At 39.8% G+C, this 21,906-nt stretch overlaps 1 protein-coding gene across 1 annotated transcript in view; it reads left to right on the forward strand.

The window, feature by feature from the left end:
* The window catches only part of ADAMTS18 (ADAM metallopeptidase with thrombospondin type 1 motif 18), a 100,583-nt gene that overhangs the window by 62,879 nt on the left and 15,798 nt on the right, over window positions 1-21,906 (forward strand). The window contains exons 12-17 of the mRNA XM_032231103.1: window positions 1,114-1,286; window positions 2,208-2,338; window positions 3,218-3,341; window positions 4,218-4,462; window positions 15,890-16,031; window positions 20,273-20,399. Of these exons, the coding sequence (XP_032086994.1) occupies window positions 1,114-1,286; window positions 2,208-2,338; window positions 3,218-3,341; window positions 4,218-4,462; window positions 15,890-16,031; window positions 20,273-20,399 (942 nt within the window). The remainder of the gene's footprint in view (window positions 1-1,113; window positions 1,287-2,207; window positions 2,339-3,217; window positions 3,342-4,217; window positions 4,463-15,889; window positions 16,032-20,272; window positions 20,400-21,906) is intronic.

Raw genomic sequence — 21,906 nt, forward strand, 5'->3', positions numbered from 1 at the left:
AAACGCCACAATACTTGGCAAGAATGCAGAAATGAAGTAATTGTCTCCTGCAAACACCCCTCCCTTTTCACTCCTCTTTTATTCCCTATGGGGAATTACCTATGGGAGGGGCCATTCACCTGTGGCCTTACACCCAAGTCGACCCCTGTTCTTTATCTGTTCCCTTCATCTGGCAACTCTGCACATGCACACACTGGGAACAGACTCCCGCTGTTTGTCTGCCTCACTGATGTCTCACTCTGAAGGCAGCTGATAACTGTTGGATGGCCCTGGCTCCCTCTCTGCCTCCAACGCAGAGCCCTCATCAGAGCCTTCCACAGACTCCAGGACTGGCCCATGTTCCTCCCCAACTTCCTCACTGTCTGAATCCGCTACTAGCTCTGCTGGCTGCTGGCGAGCCACAACAGCCATATTCCAGATATTGCTACAGGATGACTCTGGAATTGTGAAAGATGCTAGGAACCATTTCTCCGGCTGAGCTAAATTATATCCCAGTTTAAAAAAAACATAGTTTTTCCACAACAGGTCAAAGATAGGAGGTTCTGCCTAGCAAGGCAGCTTTGGGGTATTTTTGATGGAAGACATGATAGGCCAGGACCTCAATTTAAGCCCAGGTCAAAAGGAGACCTCCCACCCAGTGATACTTTTAAGTTAAAAGGGAAGGGAAGGAAAGGAAAGGAAAGAAGAGAGTGATTGAGAGATCTGAGACTGGTTTAGCAAATTTTGATTTGATTCATATGCTTGCATGCATTCAATGGTCCCTTTGTATCGCAGACACAGAAGATAAGATAAATTAGCCCTATGTATACATGCCTAATACATGAGAATTTTTCTGGTTGATCAGCAATTTTATTCAGCAAGCAATCAGGTATTGAATAGCAGATTGTTCTTGGGTTGTTTTTTCTGAACTTAAACTATACTAGATTCATTGTTTAGACAAATGAAACAAAACCCGCAATTTCATGCAGGTCACCATAGATTTAAATTATTATTTTTTTTTTACTTTTTAAATTTATATTAAATAATAGAAACTGGTATGATGCTAATGCATCCAGCAGTTAATTATTTATTCCATATTTGTTATTGCAAATGGATTTTCTTTTTCTTTTACAGACCTCAGCATGGTGGCAAGTTTTGCCAAGGCTCAAGTCGCATTTATCAGCTTTGCAACACTCAGCTCTGTGCATCAAACAATCCAGACTTCCGAGCCCAGCAGTGTGCTGAATATAATAGCAAACCTTTCCGTGGATGGTACTATAAATGGAAACCCTACACCAAAGTAGAAGGTGAACCAGTTAAAATAAAATATTTTGGAGAATAGAGTGGAGTGGAATGGAATGGAATAGAATAGAATAGACCAGTAATGGCGAACCTTTTAGACACCGAGTTCCCAAACTGTGCACATGCGCATGCCCAAACGGAATGTACACATGCATGGATATGCACACATGCGCACCAGAGACCCAAAGACCAGCTGGTTGGCGGGAGGTGGGGCATTCCAACACTGGCAGTGCAACAAGAAGTAAGATCTTTTTCTTTTGTGAGCTTCTCTCTCGTTGTTTGCAGGGAAACAGAAGCTCATGAAAGAAATGCCACAGAGATCTGACCTAGGGCAATGGCATACGTGCCAGCAGAGAGGGCTCTATGTGCCACCTCTGGCACGTGTGCCATAGATTCGCCATCGTGGGAGCTTGGAGGTTTTCTAGTCCAGCTTGACATTTTCTTTGTATTTCTTTATGAAGCAGCATTTCAGGTGTTGGAACACGAGCCTTCAAACCAACGCACCACCTTGAAAATATGCACCACTTCAAAAAGATGTTTAAAAATTAAGGCTGACACTCATTGATGATTTTGTACAATGAATAACTTGACAGAAAATAATCTGTCCTTGATAATTGCATGCTTACCGCCTAACTTTGTAAGATGGCAGCCTTACACAAGTGATCTTCATCTAAGAACTTACCTTGAAAAAGATGATCCCAGCTATTCAGTTACAATCTAGGGATTAATAAATCAAATTTGCAGATTTGATGGAAGTGGAAATCAGAAAAGCTGCTTCAACCCATGTTAAAAGATATTGGAAACTACCAAGTAGTTCAAAGGAGTATGAATACAGCATAGGTGTTTTGCTTCTTCCATTGTATTGCTGTCTGGTCAGCAAGTCTTCAGGCCAGAATATTGTATTGGACATTTTGGTCTCTTTTCAGAGGAAGATCGCTGCAAACTCTACTGTACAGCAGAAGATTTTGACTTTTTCTTCGCCATGTCGAACAGAGTAAAGGATGGCACCCCCTGCTCACTGTATAAAGAAGATGTGTGCATTGATGGGGTTTGTGAAGTAAGATGAAACTCAGCATTCTAGCTATCTATATAAAAACAACTGTGTGTGTGTGTGTGTGTGTGTGTGTGTGTGTTTGTTTGTTTGTTCCAGCATAACTCTGGAACACCTTGAGCAATTTCAATCAAACTTGGTACACAGATGACTTACTCTCTGGAAACAAATACTGTGGGGGGTAAGACACCCCTAAAACCCCTTGGTGTGTGTGTTCTGTTAAGATACAGCCTTTTGTGCCTTAAAATGGCTTCTACTGTACAACACAGTGGAGTTTCCATGGTAATGGCTTCAGAGTACTCTACAAGGGGGCTTCCTCTGTTAAGGGGGGAAATCCAACATTAGAAATTACATTTGGTCTGGACATTTTTTCCCTATAAATAAATACCCAGGCAACACCGGGTTATCGGCTAGTTCAGTATAAAACTTTTAGCTCAGCTGTAAAGCATATATACTTTGCTTGCAACATCACCTTGTGTCTGTTGCAAAAGTTGCTGACCTCTAAGTTAAACAATTCTCTGTTGAACATCTTATAGAGCTGCTTCTGATGGATTAGTAGAATAGGCATGACCTGCACAGTAGACTCACCTAAAACAAGGTTAAGTAGTTTTTAGGATTAGCATATAAACCTCAGCCAACGTCTTACCAAGTTGTGTGAACCAAGTCATAATATCATGTGTGTTTTGGAGGCAGTATATATCAGGTAAGCTTTAACAGCCACTGTTTAGACTGCTTAGATGTTGAATGAATCCACTAGCTTCTTTTTCAAGTAAAGGAGCAGCAGAGCTTTCATAAACGGATGGACAGACAGATGGATAGAAAGACAGGCAACAGCTTTCTTCTACCTGTTGATCTTTCACTCATTCTGTGTTGTTGTTGTTGTAGCAAGTGGGGTGTGATCATCGCCTTGGATCCAAAGCTGCTTTGGATGCTTGTGGAGTTTGCAAAGGAGACAATTCTTCATGTACATTCTACTCAGGCCATTATTTAACCCAGCATAAAACTAACAGTAAGAAAATAATATCCCTGTGTCATTAAGTCAATGCTTTTCATAATTGTTTTCCCCTTGCATTACTGTCTTTGTATGCTTTCCACTAAATATTTATTTGGAAAGCCCAAGCTGGGAGGCAGACTGGTTTAGTAGCTACCATCCCAGATATCCTGCAGAACAAGTAATTGTTGCTCCAATGAGTATTATAGATGCTTGCTGGGAAAAAAAACCCTTTGCATGTGCAGTTGGATGTCTTAGAATGATAGAATCCTAAAGCTGGAAAAAGTGTTTAACCATGCAGTCCCTGGAGGCATCAGTTTAACACATCTCTGACTAATGCTGTTTGGCCATTCTTCTTCTAGACACTATCCAGCAAAGGGTAACTCACCAGTTCTTGGGAAATGGATTCCACTGTTGAGTTTCTTGTTTTTTCTTTGAAAGACATTTCATTTCTCATCCAAGAAGCTGCTTCAGCTCTGTTTCTCTGGATAAGAAGCTAAACGCCTTCCAAATAAAAAAAAGAAGAAAGTCCAGTTGCCTCCTGAAAAAAGCACCTTTGGGACAACCATGACCTGGATGACTGAGAATCCCTACAGATGTTCCACTGTTGAACTAATAATAGCACTTAGACTTATATACCACTTCATAGGGCCTTACATCCCTCTTTAAGCGGTTTACAGAGTCAGCATATTGTCCCCAACAATCTGGTAATGTTTCAGACACAGCTGTAACCAGTGGTGGGATTCAGCCAATTCGCACCACTTTGTTGTTGTTAACTTTCTGAATAGTTTAGTGAACTGGTTGTTGGAAGAAATCATTAGGGCAGACAACCGGTTGTTAAATTATTTGAATCCCACCACTGGCTGTAACCAACTGATCTTTTTCTGTTTCTAGATTATTATCCCATTGTAACAATTCCTGCAGGAGCTCGCAGTATTGAAATCCAAGAATTGCTAATCTCTAACAGCTATCTTGCAGTCCACAATTTGAATAAGAAATATTACCTAACCAAGGACTGGACAGTTGACTGGCCTGGAAAATTTTACTTTGCCGGAACAATGTTTGATTATCAGCGGCCTTTTAGCCATCCAGAGAAGCTGTCCGCATCTGGCCCAACTAATGAGACACTCATCTTTGAAGTAAGTGTGCTACTCTTTCTTTTCTTCCTGAAGTTTGTTTTAGAAATATCCTGACAAAATCTAGTTTGGTGTAGCAATTGTCCACCAGAGTCAATTGTCACGAACGAAAGTGAATATACCTGTCCCAGAATAATGTTGCAGGATTCAATCTGGGTCAGTCACCAGGACCAGACGTTTAGTTTTCAAAACCTTTGGACTTATGTTGAGCGCCAGGGGTGGGCTGCTGAGGGTTTGCAAGGGTTCAGGAGAACCTCTAGCTAACATTCTGTGCAGTTCAGAGACCCTGCAAGTCCCAGTCCTGGCTGGCCTGCCCCCTCCCCTCCCAAGAGTTCCTAGGCGGCCTGTTTTGGATGCAGGTAAGTGCGGGGCATGCATGGAAGCTTGGAGAGGGCAAAAAACGGACCTACGGGAAGTTCGAGAAGACCAGAAATGGGCCCGTTTCTGGCCTCCAGAGGGCCTCTGGAGCCTGGGAAGGCTGTTTTCGCCCTCCCAGAGGCCCATGGAAAGCCTCCAGAGCCCAGGGATGGCAAAAATATGTCGCTCCCACTGTGGTGCAGGAGGCCAACTAGGCCACACCCACCACACCCACACCCACGCCCAGCCAGCAACTGGGCAGAGAACCTCTTGCTAGTAATTTTTAAGCCTATCCCTGGCTGGAGCCCATCCTCAGCAAACTTCTCTCTAGCAGTGTGTTACACTCACACTCTGCACCACCGACCCAGATTGGATCCTGCAGAATGAATTTATAATCCTCTTTTGGATGTAACAGAAAATCATAAAGCTTTTTAAAAATTGACAATGGGCAAGCTCTGTTTCCTTAACTGATGTATCTGAAATCTCTGGGCTTGCAGACATTTCAGAGATATCAATTAATCTTCAAAAAGGGGGTTGATATCTTTTGGTTACCAGATGGAAAAAAAGTCTTACAATTTGGGTCAAGGAGCTTTCTGAACCTGATCTGACCCTGAGATTTTGTTTCTTGCTCCTTCTGTTGAAATAATAAACATGAATTGCTATTGTTGTTGCAATCTATTAATTTCTTTCTACTTGTCTGAGAATTTTCATATGCTGCATGCAGTAGTGAAATTCAATTTTTTTTACTACTAGTTCTGTGGGTGTGGCTTGGTGGGCGTGACTTAGTGGGTGTGGCAGGGGAAGGATACTGCAAAATCTCCATTCCCACCCCACTCTGGCATTTGCCAGTTCTCTGAATGACTCAAAATTTCCGCTACCGGTTCTCTAGAACCTGTCACAACCTGCTGAATTTCACCCCCTAGCTGCATGTCACCGAAAGCCATTTGGGTAATTGGAGAGGCTTGTAGGTTGAGCAAATAAAATGCAATAAAACCAATCAAGCTAATTATCATGTGAAACACTGAAGAACAGTGGTGTAGCTTTCTGTCTTTTTCATCCTAAGACCTCCCTGGCTGCTGTAGTTTGCTAATCAGAAAAAGGCTGATGGAAAAGCTTCTCCTGTGATATTTTGCTGTGGGGTTAATCAAAGTTTAGGAGACCTGGGAAGCGTCCAACACTGCAAAAACCCTCCCAGGGTTGTTGTGCAAGGAGAAAAAATAGGAGAGACTTCCCTAGCCACCTTAATCTCACAGAGGAAAATTTGGATGTAAATACAATCAATAAACCTAGGAAACAATTTTCGTGGCCATCATTCCTAAAGATGCAAACATGCAGACAATATGAGTTTACTAAAGATGGGAAACTGATATATAGCTTCTTTCTAAAACTCTAAAATCCATGATTATGACTGGAGGAGAAAATAGAAGTCATGTTATGGATATGTGCTAAATTAGAGCAGCTATAATCTGGCCATGTAAGTAATACCAGTCTTTGGCATATGGTTTTGGTAATATAGTTGTGTCTTCTTAAGTGAAGACATGCGAAATATTTTTATTATTATTGCAATCCAGTTAAGTGGTTTTTCTGGGTTGGGGGGAGGATTCTGGTGAAGGTAATTTAAGGTCATTTGGTTTTAATTTTTAGTACTTGTTCTAAAAATTGTGGGCTAGAGGCTGGCTGGACAGGAAGTTATTACTGTTTTTATTACAATCCAGCCTTCAAAATTAACATCTTAGAAAGAAGAAAAGATAATAAGGCAACTCAATGAAGCAGACTGTCACACCCTGCTTTAGATGAGAAACACAATCAGAGAAAAAGAATTATGGAAATGAAATTTATGTCAGAGTCCCTTTTGAGCCATATGGTATTACTGTCCTATATCATATATCTTTATACTGAATACTCAGTTTCTGCAGCCACTGTAGAGGTAAGAATAAGGCTGATTTAATCAAACCATCTGTTTCTATCTTTCCGGATGTTGTTACCATATGGAGAGGCAACTAAAGTTTTTTTTTTTTAAAAAAAGATCATGACATCTCACAGAATTAATATGTGCATCACAGCTTCAAAAACCTGTCCACCGTTGAACAAGTAAATTACAAAGCCCACTGTAAAATAAGTGTGTTCTCTACTGTAAACCGTAAGAGATGGATGGAATGCTTAAAGTGGCAATCATTCAACAGAAAAAGAATGTACTTTCAAACTGGGAAAGGTTTGGCTAATTAATATCAATAAATCATTCTGATGGCTTCTCATCTTGTCAACAGGGAAGAAGGAAACCTGGTAGAAGGACATTTTTGATAGTTTAGCAATTACTGAATAAACTGCAATGGGGGCTTTCTAAGCTCTACTTTTATTGTTAGCTACTGGTTGACAAATTAGTTTTGATTTCCCCTAAAGAGGATGTGTTTTGGTCAGAGTAGAAGCCAATTTATGAGACACAGATGTAAATTCATTGTAAAGGATAAAAACGTTCTGATTCAGTGAAGGAGGGTAGATGTGCTCCATGCTTTAAACAAGTCTATTTACTGCATGGTGCTTATAAAGGAACACAGGGTGAGAAATAAAAATGAGAAACTTTTAAAAAAGGAAGAAATTTGTAAAAAGTTACTTTTTCCCTAATGCATTGTACAGGGATAATACATTATAGGGGACTGGAGACTAAAACATATGAAGAATGGTTACAGGAACTGGGCCTGGCTAGTCTAGTGAAGAGAAGGACCAGGGGAGACATGATAGCAGTCTTCCAATTTTTGAGGGCCTGCCACAGAGAGGAGGGGGCCAAGCTATTTTCCAAAGCACCTGAAGGCCAGACAAGGAATAATGGAGGAAACTGACCAAGGAGAGATTCAACCTAGAAATAAGGAGGAACTTTCTGACAGTGGGAACAATCAACCAGAGGAACAGCTTGATTTCAGAAGTTGTGGAGCTTCATCACTTGAGACTTTCAAGAAGAGATTGGGCTGCCATTTGTCAGAAATGCAGTGGGGTCTCCTGCTTGAGAGGGGGTTTGGACTGGATGACCTACAAGGTCCCTTCCAACTCTGTTAATCTGTTGACACAGGGTTGGGTGAATTCTGAGTTGTTCATATTATGTTTAAAGTTTGCAATGAAAAGTCTTCCCAACAAAATAAGGAGCATGTAACGCCTTCTTACGTTAAGAGATTTCAAGAAATCTTTTTTTGTGTGAAAATCCTTTTAAAGTGCCTGAATATGGTTTCATAGAAAATATTCCGTAAAGATTGTAGGGAAATATTGTTCCTCTTTTCTTTCTTTCTTTCTTTCTTTCTTTCTTTCTTTCTTTCTTTCTTTCTTTCTTTCTTTCTTTCTTTCTTTCTTTCTTTCTTTCTTTCTTTCTTGTTTTTGCTTCTGGTTACCTGATCTCCCATTCTGCCCTGGAAACAATTCAACTTTCCTGGCAAGTTTTATCTTTGATTCAAATTCAATGAATAAAAGCAAGATAACATGGGCTGATCCCAACATCCTGTTTGCTGCCTAACATGCAGGTTCAGAAAGGTTCTTGGCAAATTTCATTATAGTGCTGTCTGACTTCTGGAAACCATCCTCCTCCAAAATGTTTTCTTTTTTTCTGTCACAGTGGGATGGGTGAAGGCCCTGTCGTTTTGACTTTTTTACCTGGATCTGTTGTTGTATTACCTAGGACACTGGAAGCTCTTTTAAATGCAGCATTTCACGGCCATCCCAGCTGTGAAATATAAACAGCACTAGACAGTGGTGGGTTTCAAAAATTTTTAGAACCTCTTCTGTAGGTGTGGCCTGCTTTGTGGGAGTGGCTTGCTGGCCATGTGACCAGGTGGGAGTGACTTGCCAGCCATGTGACCGGGTAGGCGTGGCCAACTTGTAAAATGTGGTGAAACTCACTTATCAACATTCTTGCTTAGCAACCAAAATGTTGGCTCAGAAACTCTGGCATTTGAAGCACGCAAGTCTTAAAGCTGTCAAGTTACAAGACCCTTGCACCCCCAACCCTTTAGAAAAAAACTCCAGGGGTGTTCAAACTTGACAGCTTTAAGATTTTGGGCTTCAACTCCCAGAATTCCTCCTCTCGCTCTTCATCTTGATGATGTGCAGATGGGCGGGGGTGGGTGGGTGGGAGCTGGAATCGGTTCTAAACAGCACTGTAGATTTGTGGAACCTCTTCTATAGAAGAGGTTAGAACTGGCAGGAACTCACCCCTGGCACTAGGTCACTCAGGAAAGGGAGCAGGTGACCCCCATCCAAAGCACTAAGTACTATGCTATACTTGCTATATGATACCTCATGCATGTTCCAGATGAGATACAACATCCTCTGTCCCACCAGCCATCAGTAAGGAAGAGCGCATACGTATAATTTCGACTTTGCATGCCGATGTATATTTTTTATGTGACTCCCTTACTCTTGATTAACCTAGGTATGCATTAGAGCAGTGATGGCGAATCTATGGCATGCGTGCCAGAAGTGGCACACAGAGGCATCTCTTTGGGCATGCCAGACATCACCCGTTGCTCTTCCAGGTTCTGGTGTGCACACATGCCTGCTGGCCAGCTGGTCTTCGAGTGCACGGGAGCGCCTGAAACTGGAAGAGCAGGTGACCGGAGTGCATTCATGTGCTGGAAACTGGAAGGTCAGCTTCCTGGTGCACAAATGCACACCGGGTAACTGCTTTTCCAGTTTTTGGCACTCCTCCACCCATGCACGCGCTCCTGTTTTGGCACTTGGTGCCGAAAAGGTTTGCCAACACTGCATTAGAGGAAAACTGTTTTTTTTAAAATGAACATGTAGGGGTTCAGCCTCATAATGCAACTCCGAGAAACTATGTTTCACTCTTTTTGATGAGGCCTGAGTTCCTTATGGATGCATATTATGCCTTTCTCTACTCACTTTGCTAACCGATTCTCCTATTTTGAATTGTTCAGAAACAGCATCAAAATCAGTTTGGGCAAAACTCCTAACATGTTCAGTGGTTTCAGCTTCCTTCCTTCTTTTCTTCCTTCCTTAACTGTGTCCCAACCTGTCTAATAGCTCTCCTATTCTCTCATTCAATGGCTTTGTTTGCGGGATGTGAAAAATTATTCTTCATGCCTATAATTGCTCTGTAGTTTAATTCTGTATTTGCTGGTGCAGCAAATCTCAGAACGTAGATTCAGAATGTATCTTCAATGAAATGACTGGCAGCTCAGATCCAGCTGCATAATTGTCAGTAAAATCTCTATAAGAGGTTGACATATTTAAGGAAGTGTTGACATACGTGTTAAAATAATTGCTCAACTGACTTGACAATGTAGATAACTATTTGTACCTGAATAAATACTGAATAAATACTCCTGAGTATTTACTGAGTAAATACTTCGTAAATACTCCTGTGAGCTCCTTGGATTGCAAGGTGATCAAACCGGTCAGTCCTAGAGGAGATGAACCCTGATTGCTCTTTAGAAGGCCAGATCTGAAGATGAAACTCAAATCCCTTGGCCACCTAATGAGGAAGGAAGGACTCCCTGGAGAAGAGCCTAATGCTGGGAACGATGGAGGGCAAAAGAAGAGGGGGACAACAGAGAATGAGGTGGCTGGATGGAGTCACCAAAGCAGTTGGCGTGAGCTTAAATGGACTCCAGGATGGTAGAGGACAGGAAGGCCTGGAAGAACATTGTCCATGGAGTCGCAATGGGTCAGGCACGACTTTGCCACTAACAACAAAATACTGAGGAAGAGAAAAGAAATAGATACCTATTTGGTCAAGGATATTTATGGCCTGAAGTATTAAATTGAATCAAAATTGGCAGGAAAAGGGGGGAAAAGTATTTAATTAAGAGATTTTGGGGTGCTTAGAGATCATCAAGGACCCCACAGTTCAGCTCTGAGCTACAAATATTCTATTGGTAAGAGATTTTAGTTTGCCGTTGTCTAAGATTCCGGAAGCCCTGAGCAAAAGATGTATTCTTAGGAACATGTTTGGCAAATTCTTATTCTGCTAAGCCTGTGGTTTTGAACTTATAAAGCCCTGTGGTCAGAGCTGTTGAGCATTGTGCCTGAAGTCAGGTGGCTGGCGTATTAAAGATAGACCTTAAACAGTTATGGAGAAAACCTGGAAATGTTTAAGGAGGTTGTTTGGCAGCTGTAATTTTAAGAACTAATGCCAGTTGGCTGGGATGCTTCTACCTGGAATCTCTCCAGGTAAGTAGATGGAACTGTTTGGAAGCCTTTCCAAAATTGTCGTATTTCGTCACACAGCGGTATTTGCTAACCTTGGGTATTGTATTACCAGAAAAGGGATTGTTTTGCAACTTGAACACTTCACACTTTGTAGCCGGAGCTGTTTTATCTAATGCTGTGATGAAATCGACCTTGAAAATCAACAGAAGCTTTTTTCTTCTTATTTTTCTTCTTTTCCTCCTGAGAAAGAGGCTTCTGTTTCTAAAACTTTCTTCTACTAATTTGGAATAATTCTCTTTTGCATTTCTCTTAGCCCTTTTTTCCGCCTCTCTCTCTCTGGAAGCTGCTTTGCTGTGAAGGGTTGCTTTTGAAATTTTGTTTTTTTTTCTGGGACGTGTCTTCCCTCTGAAATATCTCAGATCACCCACAATTCGGAATCTGAAAAAAAAAAATAGATTTCTGTGGATGGCATCTCTTTTGGGGTTTAATGGATTCCTGGGAAGCCATGGAGACGATTCAGAACCCTGGAGAGATGCTTGCATAATGAAAAGCAGGCTATTTTCCTTTCTCGCCTTTGGGCGCTTGGTCAGTACATAAATACAAGAACACTATGTTCCAACCCCGAAAATTTCACTGAAATTCACTTCTTCTTCAGTAAATATTTTAAAAGCAAATGTACTTGTGTCACCGCGGATGGCAACATGCAAGATGTATGCCCAGCATTAGTTTGAGGCATTCTGTAGGAACTTGCTCCTGTATAGAAGACAGCTTGATGTAAAGGTAAAGGTTCCCCTTGCACATATGTGCTACTCGGTCCAGACTCTAGGGGGCGGTGCTCATCTCTGTTTCAAACCCGAAGAGCCAGTGCTGTACGGAGACATTTATGTGATCATGTGGCCAGCATGACTAAATGCCGAACGCGCGCGGAACGCTGTTACCTTCCCACCAAAGGTGTTTCCTATTTTTCTACTTGCATTTTTACGTCCTTTTGAACTGCTAGGTTTGCAGAAGCTGGGACAAGTAACGGGAGCTCACTCCGTTACGCAGCGCTAGGGATTTGAACCGCTGAACTGCTGATTTTTCTGATCGACAAGCTCAGTTCACTGAGCCACCGCGTCCCTCAAGCTAGATAGTAGTTTTGTCTTAATAAAGGAACATGAATATGATGTGTTTTGCAGTTTCCTGGTCATTTAGGGTAAAGCCAGGGTATTTGTTTCATAGCCATGCAAACTTTTCATAGCTGCAACTGGCCTTTCCTACGTCTTCTTGCAGAACCTTGAAGACTAAAAAAAGGGGGGAGGGGGTTTAGAAGGGCCTGGTAATGTGTTTCTCTGGCAATCTTCAAGTTAATTTTCTATTTTTTTTTAAACTGCTGTGACTTGATTTTGCTCAATTATATTCCCGCACTCTGAACTTGAAGGAAAGCCCTTACACAATAGAATCAGAAAATACATCAGAACCCAAAGAAAATACTATAGATTTCCTGATGCATTTGTTAGCCAAATTAAATGTTAGCTACTCCTACCAGGAGACCCCCGACAGAGGTTTTCTTGACACATTTTGAACCCACTGCAAATTAAAGGTACCTCAATGTGGAGTTTCCTACAAATCTAAACAGGGAATAAACAATGGAAGGAAAAGAGTTAGCCTTTAGAGACAGGGTGTAGTTGGGAATACAGATGTTCATAAATGTTCCTGGCCATCACTCCTATTCTGAGTGTTCAGGAACAGCACAGGATCTCAGATCCTGAACTCCTTTCACCAAATACTTAGATGTCTGGATTAAATTTTAATTGGTTAGATTTCATTGAGATTGCAATCTAGTATCAGATAGTGCCAATCAGGGAAACAGACACTCTGGATGAAGATGAAAAGAGAAATCTAGTTGATTGTCATCCACATAGAGTTTTCACCCAGCCCTGTTGCTCCCAGCAGTCACACCAAGACATTAAATAATAGAATAATAGACTAACAGAATTGGAGGTCTTCTAGTCCAATTCAAACTTTGATACTGAAGTGGTCCTCCAGGATTACTGCCCTTAGGTATGCTACTATTTGAGTAATAGGAGTAAATCCATGACAGAATCAGAATCCCCAGCCTTCACTTTAAAAATGGATTATATTAAAAGCCGCTGAGATATCCAGGATGCTTCTGATAAAAAATTAAGCACTATGTTATTGAATCAATATAGAGGTGCTGTCATCTGCACTATAACTGTCTGGTTTGGCTCTGCAACCCAACAAGACAGGCACAGACTTCAGAGAATAATTAGAACTGCAGAAAAAAACAATTGTTACCAACCTGCCTTCTATTGAGGACCTGTACACAGCACGAGTCAAAAAAGGGCCATGAAAATATTTACAGACCCCTCACATCCTGGACATAAATTGTTTCAACTCCTACCCTCAAAACGACACTATAGAGCACTGCACACCAAGACAACTAGACACAAGAACAGTTTCTTTCCAGAACGCCATCACTCTGCTAAATTATTGTCAAACTATTCACTAAGGCTGCATTACTATTACTATTAGTCTTCTCATCGTTTTTATCATCCATCTCCCCCCCCGCACTTATGACTGCATGACTATAACTTTGTTACTTATATCCTTACAATTTATATTGATATTGATTGTTTCCTGATTGCTTATTCATACCCTATGACTATCATTAAGTGTTGTACCTTATGGTTTTGATGAATGTATCTTGTCTTTTTATGTACACTGAAAGCATATGCACTAAAGACAAATTCCTTGTGTGTCCAATTACTCTTGGCCAATTAAGAATTCTATTCTATTCTATTCATGCTATGCTATGCTATGCTATGCTAATTAGCTATAGCAATATCTATATCTCTCAATCTTTTTCTGATGACAATGTGGACTCCTGGTAACTGCTTGAACAAGTCCCTGCAGTTTTGTTGGCAAGATTTCAGAAGTGGTTTGCCATTGTCTCCTTCCTAGGACTGAGAGAAAGTGACTGGCTTAAGGTTTCCCAGTTGACTTTGTACTTAAAATGGGACTGGATCTCATAGTCTCCAAGTTTCTAACATTGTATCTTAACCACTGCACCAAACCTCCTCTTCACATTTATATTTATATTGAATCAACATCGATGTCTATCTTTACATCATCTATGTATATTTCACAATCTTGAAGTGTAATTAATAATCAATCAATTTTGAATGTTTTGTAATCTACATTACCATACAGGCTATCCCCTTGTGAAGGTGGATGTGGATGAGAAGCATTCCTTTTTTAAATGATAATAATTTTTTTTAAAAAACCTTGCATGTTACATTACATCTGCCTGATTTCTCAATTCTGAGTCTTGCAATAAATCAGAAAGCCAAGCTATTAGTTTTTCTGAATGGATATGCAGTATCCTGCTGGACTAGGTCATGAATATCTCTGTTGGAGTTCTCCCAGAATTCATGGACTGAAATAGAAACTGGCTAATAGAACTGGAAAACATATCATTCTTCCAATTTTCCTTTTTCCCTTTTCCCATCCCAAACCACGCAATTTGCTGTACAAGTAGTCAATAGCAAATTACTCAGATGTTATATGTTCAGTGTCTCTGGACATGAACACCCCCACTTTTGGGGAGTAATAATTGACTTTGTTTTAGATCATTTTCCCCACATGTGATCTCCACATGTCTTGACTTTAAAAATGTTAATTAATCTTGATTTATATTTTTTCTCCCATGAAAAGTTTCCTTAATAGTTCTCTTTTACATTCTACATCCCTCCATAGATTTAGCCCAGTTGATATTGGCAGTATACCACGTTTCTGTCCATTAAATCCATTTTCAAAACAAAGACATAATTGGAATTCACACTTTAACCTTGCACAGATTAATCAAATGGGGAGGCTTGAATATTAAAATACTGATATTATAGCTTTTATTTTTCTTGAGGAAGTAGCTAAATCCTATGGTTTTATAAAGCAATTAAAAAGATAAATACAATGCAAATAAATTATACTTACATGTGAACCTTTATCTAAGATTTAATGGATTTTTTTTGTCAATTCATTAATGGAATGAATAATGGAAACAAGAATTATGAATTAACATATGTGAAAGATGAGAAAGAGTAATTTCTCCCTAATTTAAAGTGTTTGTATCTACAAACTCTTCCATTGTTTGTATTTGTGTTATAAATGATCAGAAATGTATTTTGCAGAACCTTTGATGTTGATGTTTTATGTGGCTTTCTTTTTTAAAAAAACCTGTTGCATCAATGTATATCATTAAATACTCTTAATGCATAAATTTCAAACTTATTATCACCAAAATCTTAACTTGTTTTCTCCAGTTCTTCTGAGATGAATAAAAAGGGATCTCACTCCAAAACAGGGACGCATAACAGTCCATATACTTAATGAAATTATAGTAACACATCAAGACTGGGATCACAATTTTCATTGACAGGAAAATGCCGTAGTTGACTGCTATAATCTAATCAGAAGGCAATCAAGGCAGTTTCACAGATGCCAGAGCCTCTCTCCAGGAAAAGCCACAACTGAAAATGGGTAGACCCCTGCCTCCTATTAGTTATCTAATATGTTCATAATTGACACTTGTCTAATTACATTGTCATTATGAAAAAAAATAGATGTGGGTAGTCCACAAAATAAACAGGTTATACTGCCTTTATGAGCAGGGATTGAGTGCCCAAAACCTGGCAATAGGCTGTGTTTCCTTTTTCATTTGTACCAAATTTGTAGGATGAAAGTTCCTGAAGTAGGAACCCAACTGCGGGAGAAGAGACAATGGGTGAAAGCTCATTAAAGAGAGATCCAACCAGAATTTAGAAGAAATGTTCCATCAGTGGGAACAACTAATCAGTGGAATAAACTGTCTTCTGAAGTTATGGGTGCTCCATCATTTTTCCCTCCTCTTATGATGATTAGGTGCTGTTACAAGGGAAAAATCCTGGCATTTTGTGGAGGTATACCTTACCTAAGGTGAATAATGAGAACAAGATATTCACAAAAAGGCATAGCTACTCATGGGTGATGGTGCAGTCAGATTGCTCAGCGACCTGTGGTGGGGGTGAGTATGTCAAATTTGCCAAAAATATTTCTTCCTGTTTTCTATTTATTTAGGACTGTCCAAACCACAGAATCTAACACTGAAATCCACTGTGTATTAATTTTAACTTACTCAATCATTGGCCCTCAATTCATTTCTTTCCAGTTAAATCCTATGCTTTCTAATAATGGATTACTTTGATATTTTTCTTCCTGTGGAAAACCATTTCAGTTTCCTCTCTTGTTGTGGGCAATGTCACGTCACCATTTCCAACCTCCTACAGGTTTCCTCTTTGACTTAGCTTGTTGGAAGCCAGCAGTGAAGGTTGAAAATTGTAACTCTGCAACTGTGAGATGGTGCAACCATCCTAATTGTGAACTGTACACTGAGCACTCAGACCATGATCACATAACCATGGGGGACACTGCAATGGCTGCAAAAATGAGAACTGTTTCTAAGTCCCGCTTGTTCAACACCATCATAACGGTCACTGAATGAAAGGACGTTGAGTGTGGATCAAGAGACAAAATTCTCTAGCAAGTCTTTCGCTAAGATACCTTCAGAATTTTCATAGATTGAAAAAGCAGTGTGCAGCGGCAGCCAAAAAAGCACAATGCAATCCTAAATTGCATTAACAGAGGGATACAATCAAGATTAAATGAGGTACTAATGCCACTCTATAAAGCCCTAGTAAGACCACACCTAGAGTACTGTATCCAGATTTGGTTACCACACTATAAAAAAGTGGTGGAGACTCTAGAAAAAGTGCAGAGCAGAACAACCAGGATGATGTGGGTACTGGAGGCTAAACAGATGAAGAATGGTTACAGGAACTGGGCATGGCTAGTCTAGGGAATAGAAGGACCAGGGGAGACATGATAGCAGTGTTCCAATATTTGAGGGGCTGCTACAGAGAGGAAAGGGTCAAGCTATTTTCCAAAGCACCTGAAGGCCAGACAAGGAATAATGGATGGAAACTGACCAAGGAGAGATTCAACCTAGAAATAAGGAGGAACTTTCTGACAGTGAGCACAATCAACCAATGGAACAGCTTGCCCTCAGAAGTTGTGGGGACTTCATCACATGAGACTTTCAAGAAGAGATTGGGCTGCCATTTGTCAGAAATGGTGTAGGGTCTCTTGCTGGAGCAGTGGGTTGGACTAGATGACCTATAAGGTTCCATCCAACTCTGTTAATCTGTTAATCTGTTAAGATTGAGTCAGGAAATCTCTTACTTTTTCCCCAGAGAATATGATTTGCCAAAAAGATCTGAATGGAAGTATATTAAGCATTTGTTACTTTTTTTTGTAAGGAGCAGATGTTTTGGCTGCTTCAGAAACCCCTACAGGTTTGAATGTGTTAGAGAAAGTATTTTTTAGAGACCAAGCTTACATTTTATTGACAATTTAAACAACTAGGCTAAAATACACATGAAGGCTATCCAAGAAATTTGGAGTAGAAACACCCTCGGGTTTTAAGGATCTCTAACTGCATTTATTATTACTATCATAAAACCAACATTACATGTTTATATTATTATCTTAAAACAATGTGTACTTATTATTTATTTATTTATTTATTTATTTATTTATTTATTTATTTATTTGATTCTATTGGATTTCTCAGAGGATATTTTATATAGCAACAAAATGATTAGGGGACTAGAGGCTAAAACATATGAAGAACAGTTGCAGGAACTGGGTATGTCTAGTTTAATGAAAAGAAAGACTAGGAGTGACATGATAGCAGTGTTCCAATATCTCAGGGGTTGCCACAAAGAAAAGGGAGTCAAACTATTCTCCAAAGCACCTGAGGATAGGCAAGAAGCAATGGGTGGAAACTAATCAAGGAGATAAGCAACCTAGAACTAAGCATAAATTTCCTGACAGTTAGATCAATTAATCAGTGGAACAACTTGCTTCCAGAAGTTGTGAATGCTCCAACACTGGAAGTTTTAAAGAAGAGATTGGATAACCATTTGTCTGAAGTGGTGTAGGGTTTCCTCCCTAAGCAAGTGGTTGGACTAGAAGACCTCCAAGCTCCCTTCCAACTCTATTATTCTATAAAGGCTGATTGTTGTCAGTTTTTGGTTTGAGATGCAGTCACTACACTGGAGGTATCTACTAGATTGATAACAAAACCCTCTCGTCCCTTCAGCATTCCCCCATCCATCTTTTAATCTCATCTTGCTGTGTTTTCATTGTTTCTTTCATTGTTTTCCTACTGTTATGTTTATTTCTTTTCATTTCCCCATTTTTACTGTTGTAAGCCACCTAGAATAGTCCCAGAGTGAGAGAGGGGGCAATTAAATTGAACAAATTTAAAATAATAATAAGTTTAATGAAAACTCTTTTTGGCAGGGCAAATCCAAAATTCTTTTCACATAGAAAGAAGAATTTTGGATTTGCCCTGCCAAAAAGAGTTTCCCCCAAAAAACTTCAAACGTTCCTGTTTTATATTCGGTATACTGTATACCAAAGTTTGATTAATTTTTATTGCCTCTCAACCTTTGAATAGTGTCTTTATTAGTCCAAAGGAAATATTAGGCAATATATTTTGCTGTGATCAAGGTTTGTGATTTACAAACAGAGATATAGCAAGACTTATGTGAATGAAAGTCTTCTTGTATTTATATGTACTTTTTAATTTGAGGGGTCTGTGGTGCTCTCTGAACTTTCCACTAGCACTGAAGATGTTGCCTACTTTGGGTAATGAAACATCTGTAAGAAAACAAGCAAGTTAAGACAGCACCAAAGACCCCTCATGTCAACCCTGAGGTACAAATATTCTCCCTTATTGGTACTAATTTATTTATTATTTTATTTATAAAATAAATAAATAAATTATTCATCTTACCTCAAGGTAACCTTGGGTGGCTTACGCCTTCTGTGTACTTTTTTCCCAGATGGATTTAGCTTTTGTTGGTTTGATCTGTTTTTATGTTTTTTATTTGCATTCACATTTTTTCTGTACTCCTGTCTGTCTGTGTCTGTCTCTCTGTGTCTGTCTGTCTGTCTGTCTGTCTGTCTGTCTGTCTATCTATCTATCTATCTATCTATCTATCTATCTATCTATCTATCTATCTATCTATCTATCTATCTATCATCTAATAAATCAAAGCAGAGGAATTATATTTCTAGTTCCTGGAATTTGCAGACTGCTTCTTTTTTTCCCTTCCTGCCTCTTGGTCTTCTGTTTTTGAATTCCTTCTGACAAAGCTGATTTCCTTCGTCAGTTAACTCCCCTCCTGTTAACTCATAAAATCAGGAGTTTCAAGAATGTCCATTGTTAGTAATATTAAAAACAGTTCCCTGTGAGAAAGCCCGTAGCTGTTGGCATTGGGTTTACAGCCAAAGACCACATTAAAAAAAAAACTTTCTGGGATTGCTAGTATTGTCTTTAACTTGGAGATTGGCATTTTGTATCTTTGGCTCTGTCACTCTTGGTTCCCCATGTAACTTTTCTATTGCTTTCTTTCTTTTATTAAAAGATTATTTTAATGAAAAGGCAGGCATGCGTCAACTCTTCCTCCTACGTGATGGGGAGAAACATTTTTATGGCTAGATATTGGATACAATTGTGAGGTCAGGTTGTGCTTCTCAGAAAAAATGGTTATCATGTGGGGGCTTGCCTCTTCATAAAATTGATCCATGATGGATATGGCCAATTACAACATTTACCAGAAGACAAGTTAATAAGATTACCACTCTGGCTTGGCTTTGCACCATGGGACCTATGTTGGTATAACATTTTGACATTAGAAGAGCAAAAATAAAGACTCAGCAAGAGTTTTGCAAGCTTGAGAATGGGATTCATTAGGATAGAGGTTGGCAACCCATGGCTCAGGAGCTGCATGTGGCTCTTTCATCCCTCTGCTGTGCCTCTTTGTCGCTAGTCGGCTCCACAATTGATAGAGCTTTTGGTTAGGACAGGCAGAGGAAAAAGGACGCCATGCTAGGAGGAGACTCTATGGTGGGGCAACCGGACTTCCTGTTGGCTCCAGAATTGAGCAGGGGGCTTCCAGTTAGGACCTTTGTGGCTGTTTGAGTGTTTAAGGTTGCCGACTCCTGCATTAGGACAATGTTCTCTACCACTATCTAAATAATGAGAGTGTGGGGAAAATAGACATGAAGAACTAGACCAATGGTATCAACACGTTAACACTCAAATATCAACACTCTTTATATTTTTGTGAGAATTATTTAGTATCTTCTGTATTTCCTTTAAATTGTCTTTTTTTTTTTTTACAAAATTCCTTGCAGGGCATTTGATAGCCAAAGCTGTGTGTTTACAGGATCATCAAACCCGTGTAAATTCTTCATTTTGTGGCCCAAGGACAAAACCTTTAACAGAAACAATGATGTGCAATGCAAATCCTTGCCCTGCCTAGTAAGTATAGACTTTTACTTTAGCTGACAATCCCTAAAATTGGATAGAGGTTAAAGTTGATTGTGGAGTAAGTCTGAAAATTTCACTTGTGCCCCTTGCACAGACGTGCATTGGAGCAAAAAAGTTTGATTTCTGATTCAGATTGTAACAGCTGAATCTCAGTAGGTGTACCTTCCTTTCCTAGATTCTCAATATCTCTGCATTGAAGATGCTGAAGGTACAATACAATGTACAATACAATACAACACAACACAAATAAGATGTTGAGATTCTAGAAAGAGTGAAGAGAAAAACATCAAAGATGATAATTTATCTGAAGGGTAAAACTTTGATGAAGGGTTGCAATAACTGGGTTTCTCCAGTCTAATGAAGAGAATGATTATGGGTGACATGATAGCAGTCTTCCAATATCTGAGATACTGTCGCAAAGAAGAGGAGGTTGACTTATTCTCTAAGGGCAGGACAAGAAGTAACAGATGCAAATTGATCAAGGAGAGATCCCATCTAGAACTAAAGAAAAACTTCTTGACAGTGAGAACAATGAACCAATGGAGTAGTTTGCCTTCAGAAGTTGTAGGCGCTCCATCCATGGAGGCCTTCAAGAAGAGATTGGGCAGCCATTTGTTCGGAATGGGATAGAGTAGGGAATTGGATTAGAAGACCTCCAAGGTCCTTTCCAACTCCGTTACTCTGCATTCTGTGTTTTGTAAAGGGCTGTAACTTAGTATACTTTAAAGACAGGGCAGAAAATCTTTTTTAGCTGAGGAGGGAACTTACGCTTTTAATTTTATGAGTTGGGTGAAAGCATCACAAGTGATTTCATGATGATGTCTAAGCAAACAGGGCTATTGTTATCTGCTCTGAGATCTAATTGCCCAATATACCTTCATTTTCCTTCTTTCCCCTTCTTTCTTTCTTTCCTTCCTCCCTCCCTTCCTCCTTGAGAAGTTACCAATTTGGGGAAGTACAATCCAAAAGAGGGACACAGGAACAACATTGGCAGAAAACCTCTTCTTTAAAATGCTTTAAGAGAATTGCTGCCAGAGGTAGAAACAAGAGGCAAACTGAGTAGAGCTAAAGTGCTTCTCTTGAAATTCAGTATTCCTAAATCCATAGTAATTTGGAAAGGGGATCTTTGGTCTAGATAAGAGCAAGAGATTGATAAGATGTTCAGCTTGTGCAATAAACAGGTTCTAATCAGCAGAAATCAAGCCATGTCTTATTCACAGTTGAAACATGATACGGTTAACCACTGTATCAAGAGAACAAATCTTTTTGAGGATTACATCTCCAGATAATGAGCGTCTTGTGCACATCGATTTCAGTGAATTTGGACAATTGCAGACCAGACTGAGAAAGCTCTGAATTCTTAAAGAGGTTCTCCTATAGCAGGGGTCCTCAAACTACAGCCCGCAAGCTGGATATGGCTCGCCAAAGCCATTATCTGGCCTGCCCCACCCATATCACTCCACCTACTTGCCAGCCCCCACCCACCTTCTGGAGGCAG

This window comes from Thamnophis elegans, chromosome 14 (assembly GCF_009769535.1).
Source record: "Thamnophis elegans isolate rThaEle1 chromosome 14, rThaEle1.pri, whole genome shotgun sequence".
Lineage (NCBI taxonomy): Eukaryota > Metazoa > Chordata > Lepidosauria > Squamata > Colubridae > Thamnophis > Thamnophis elegans.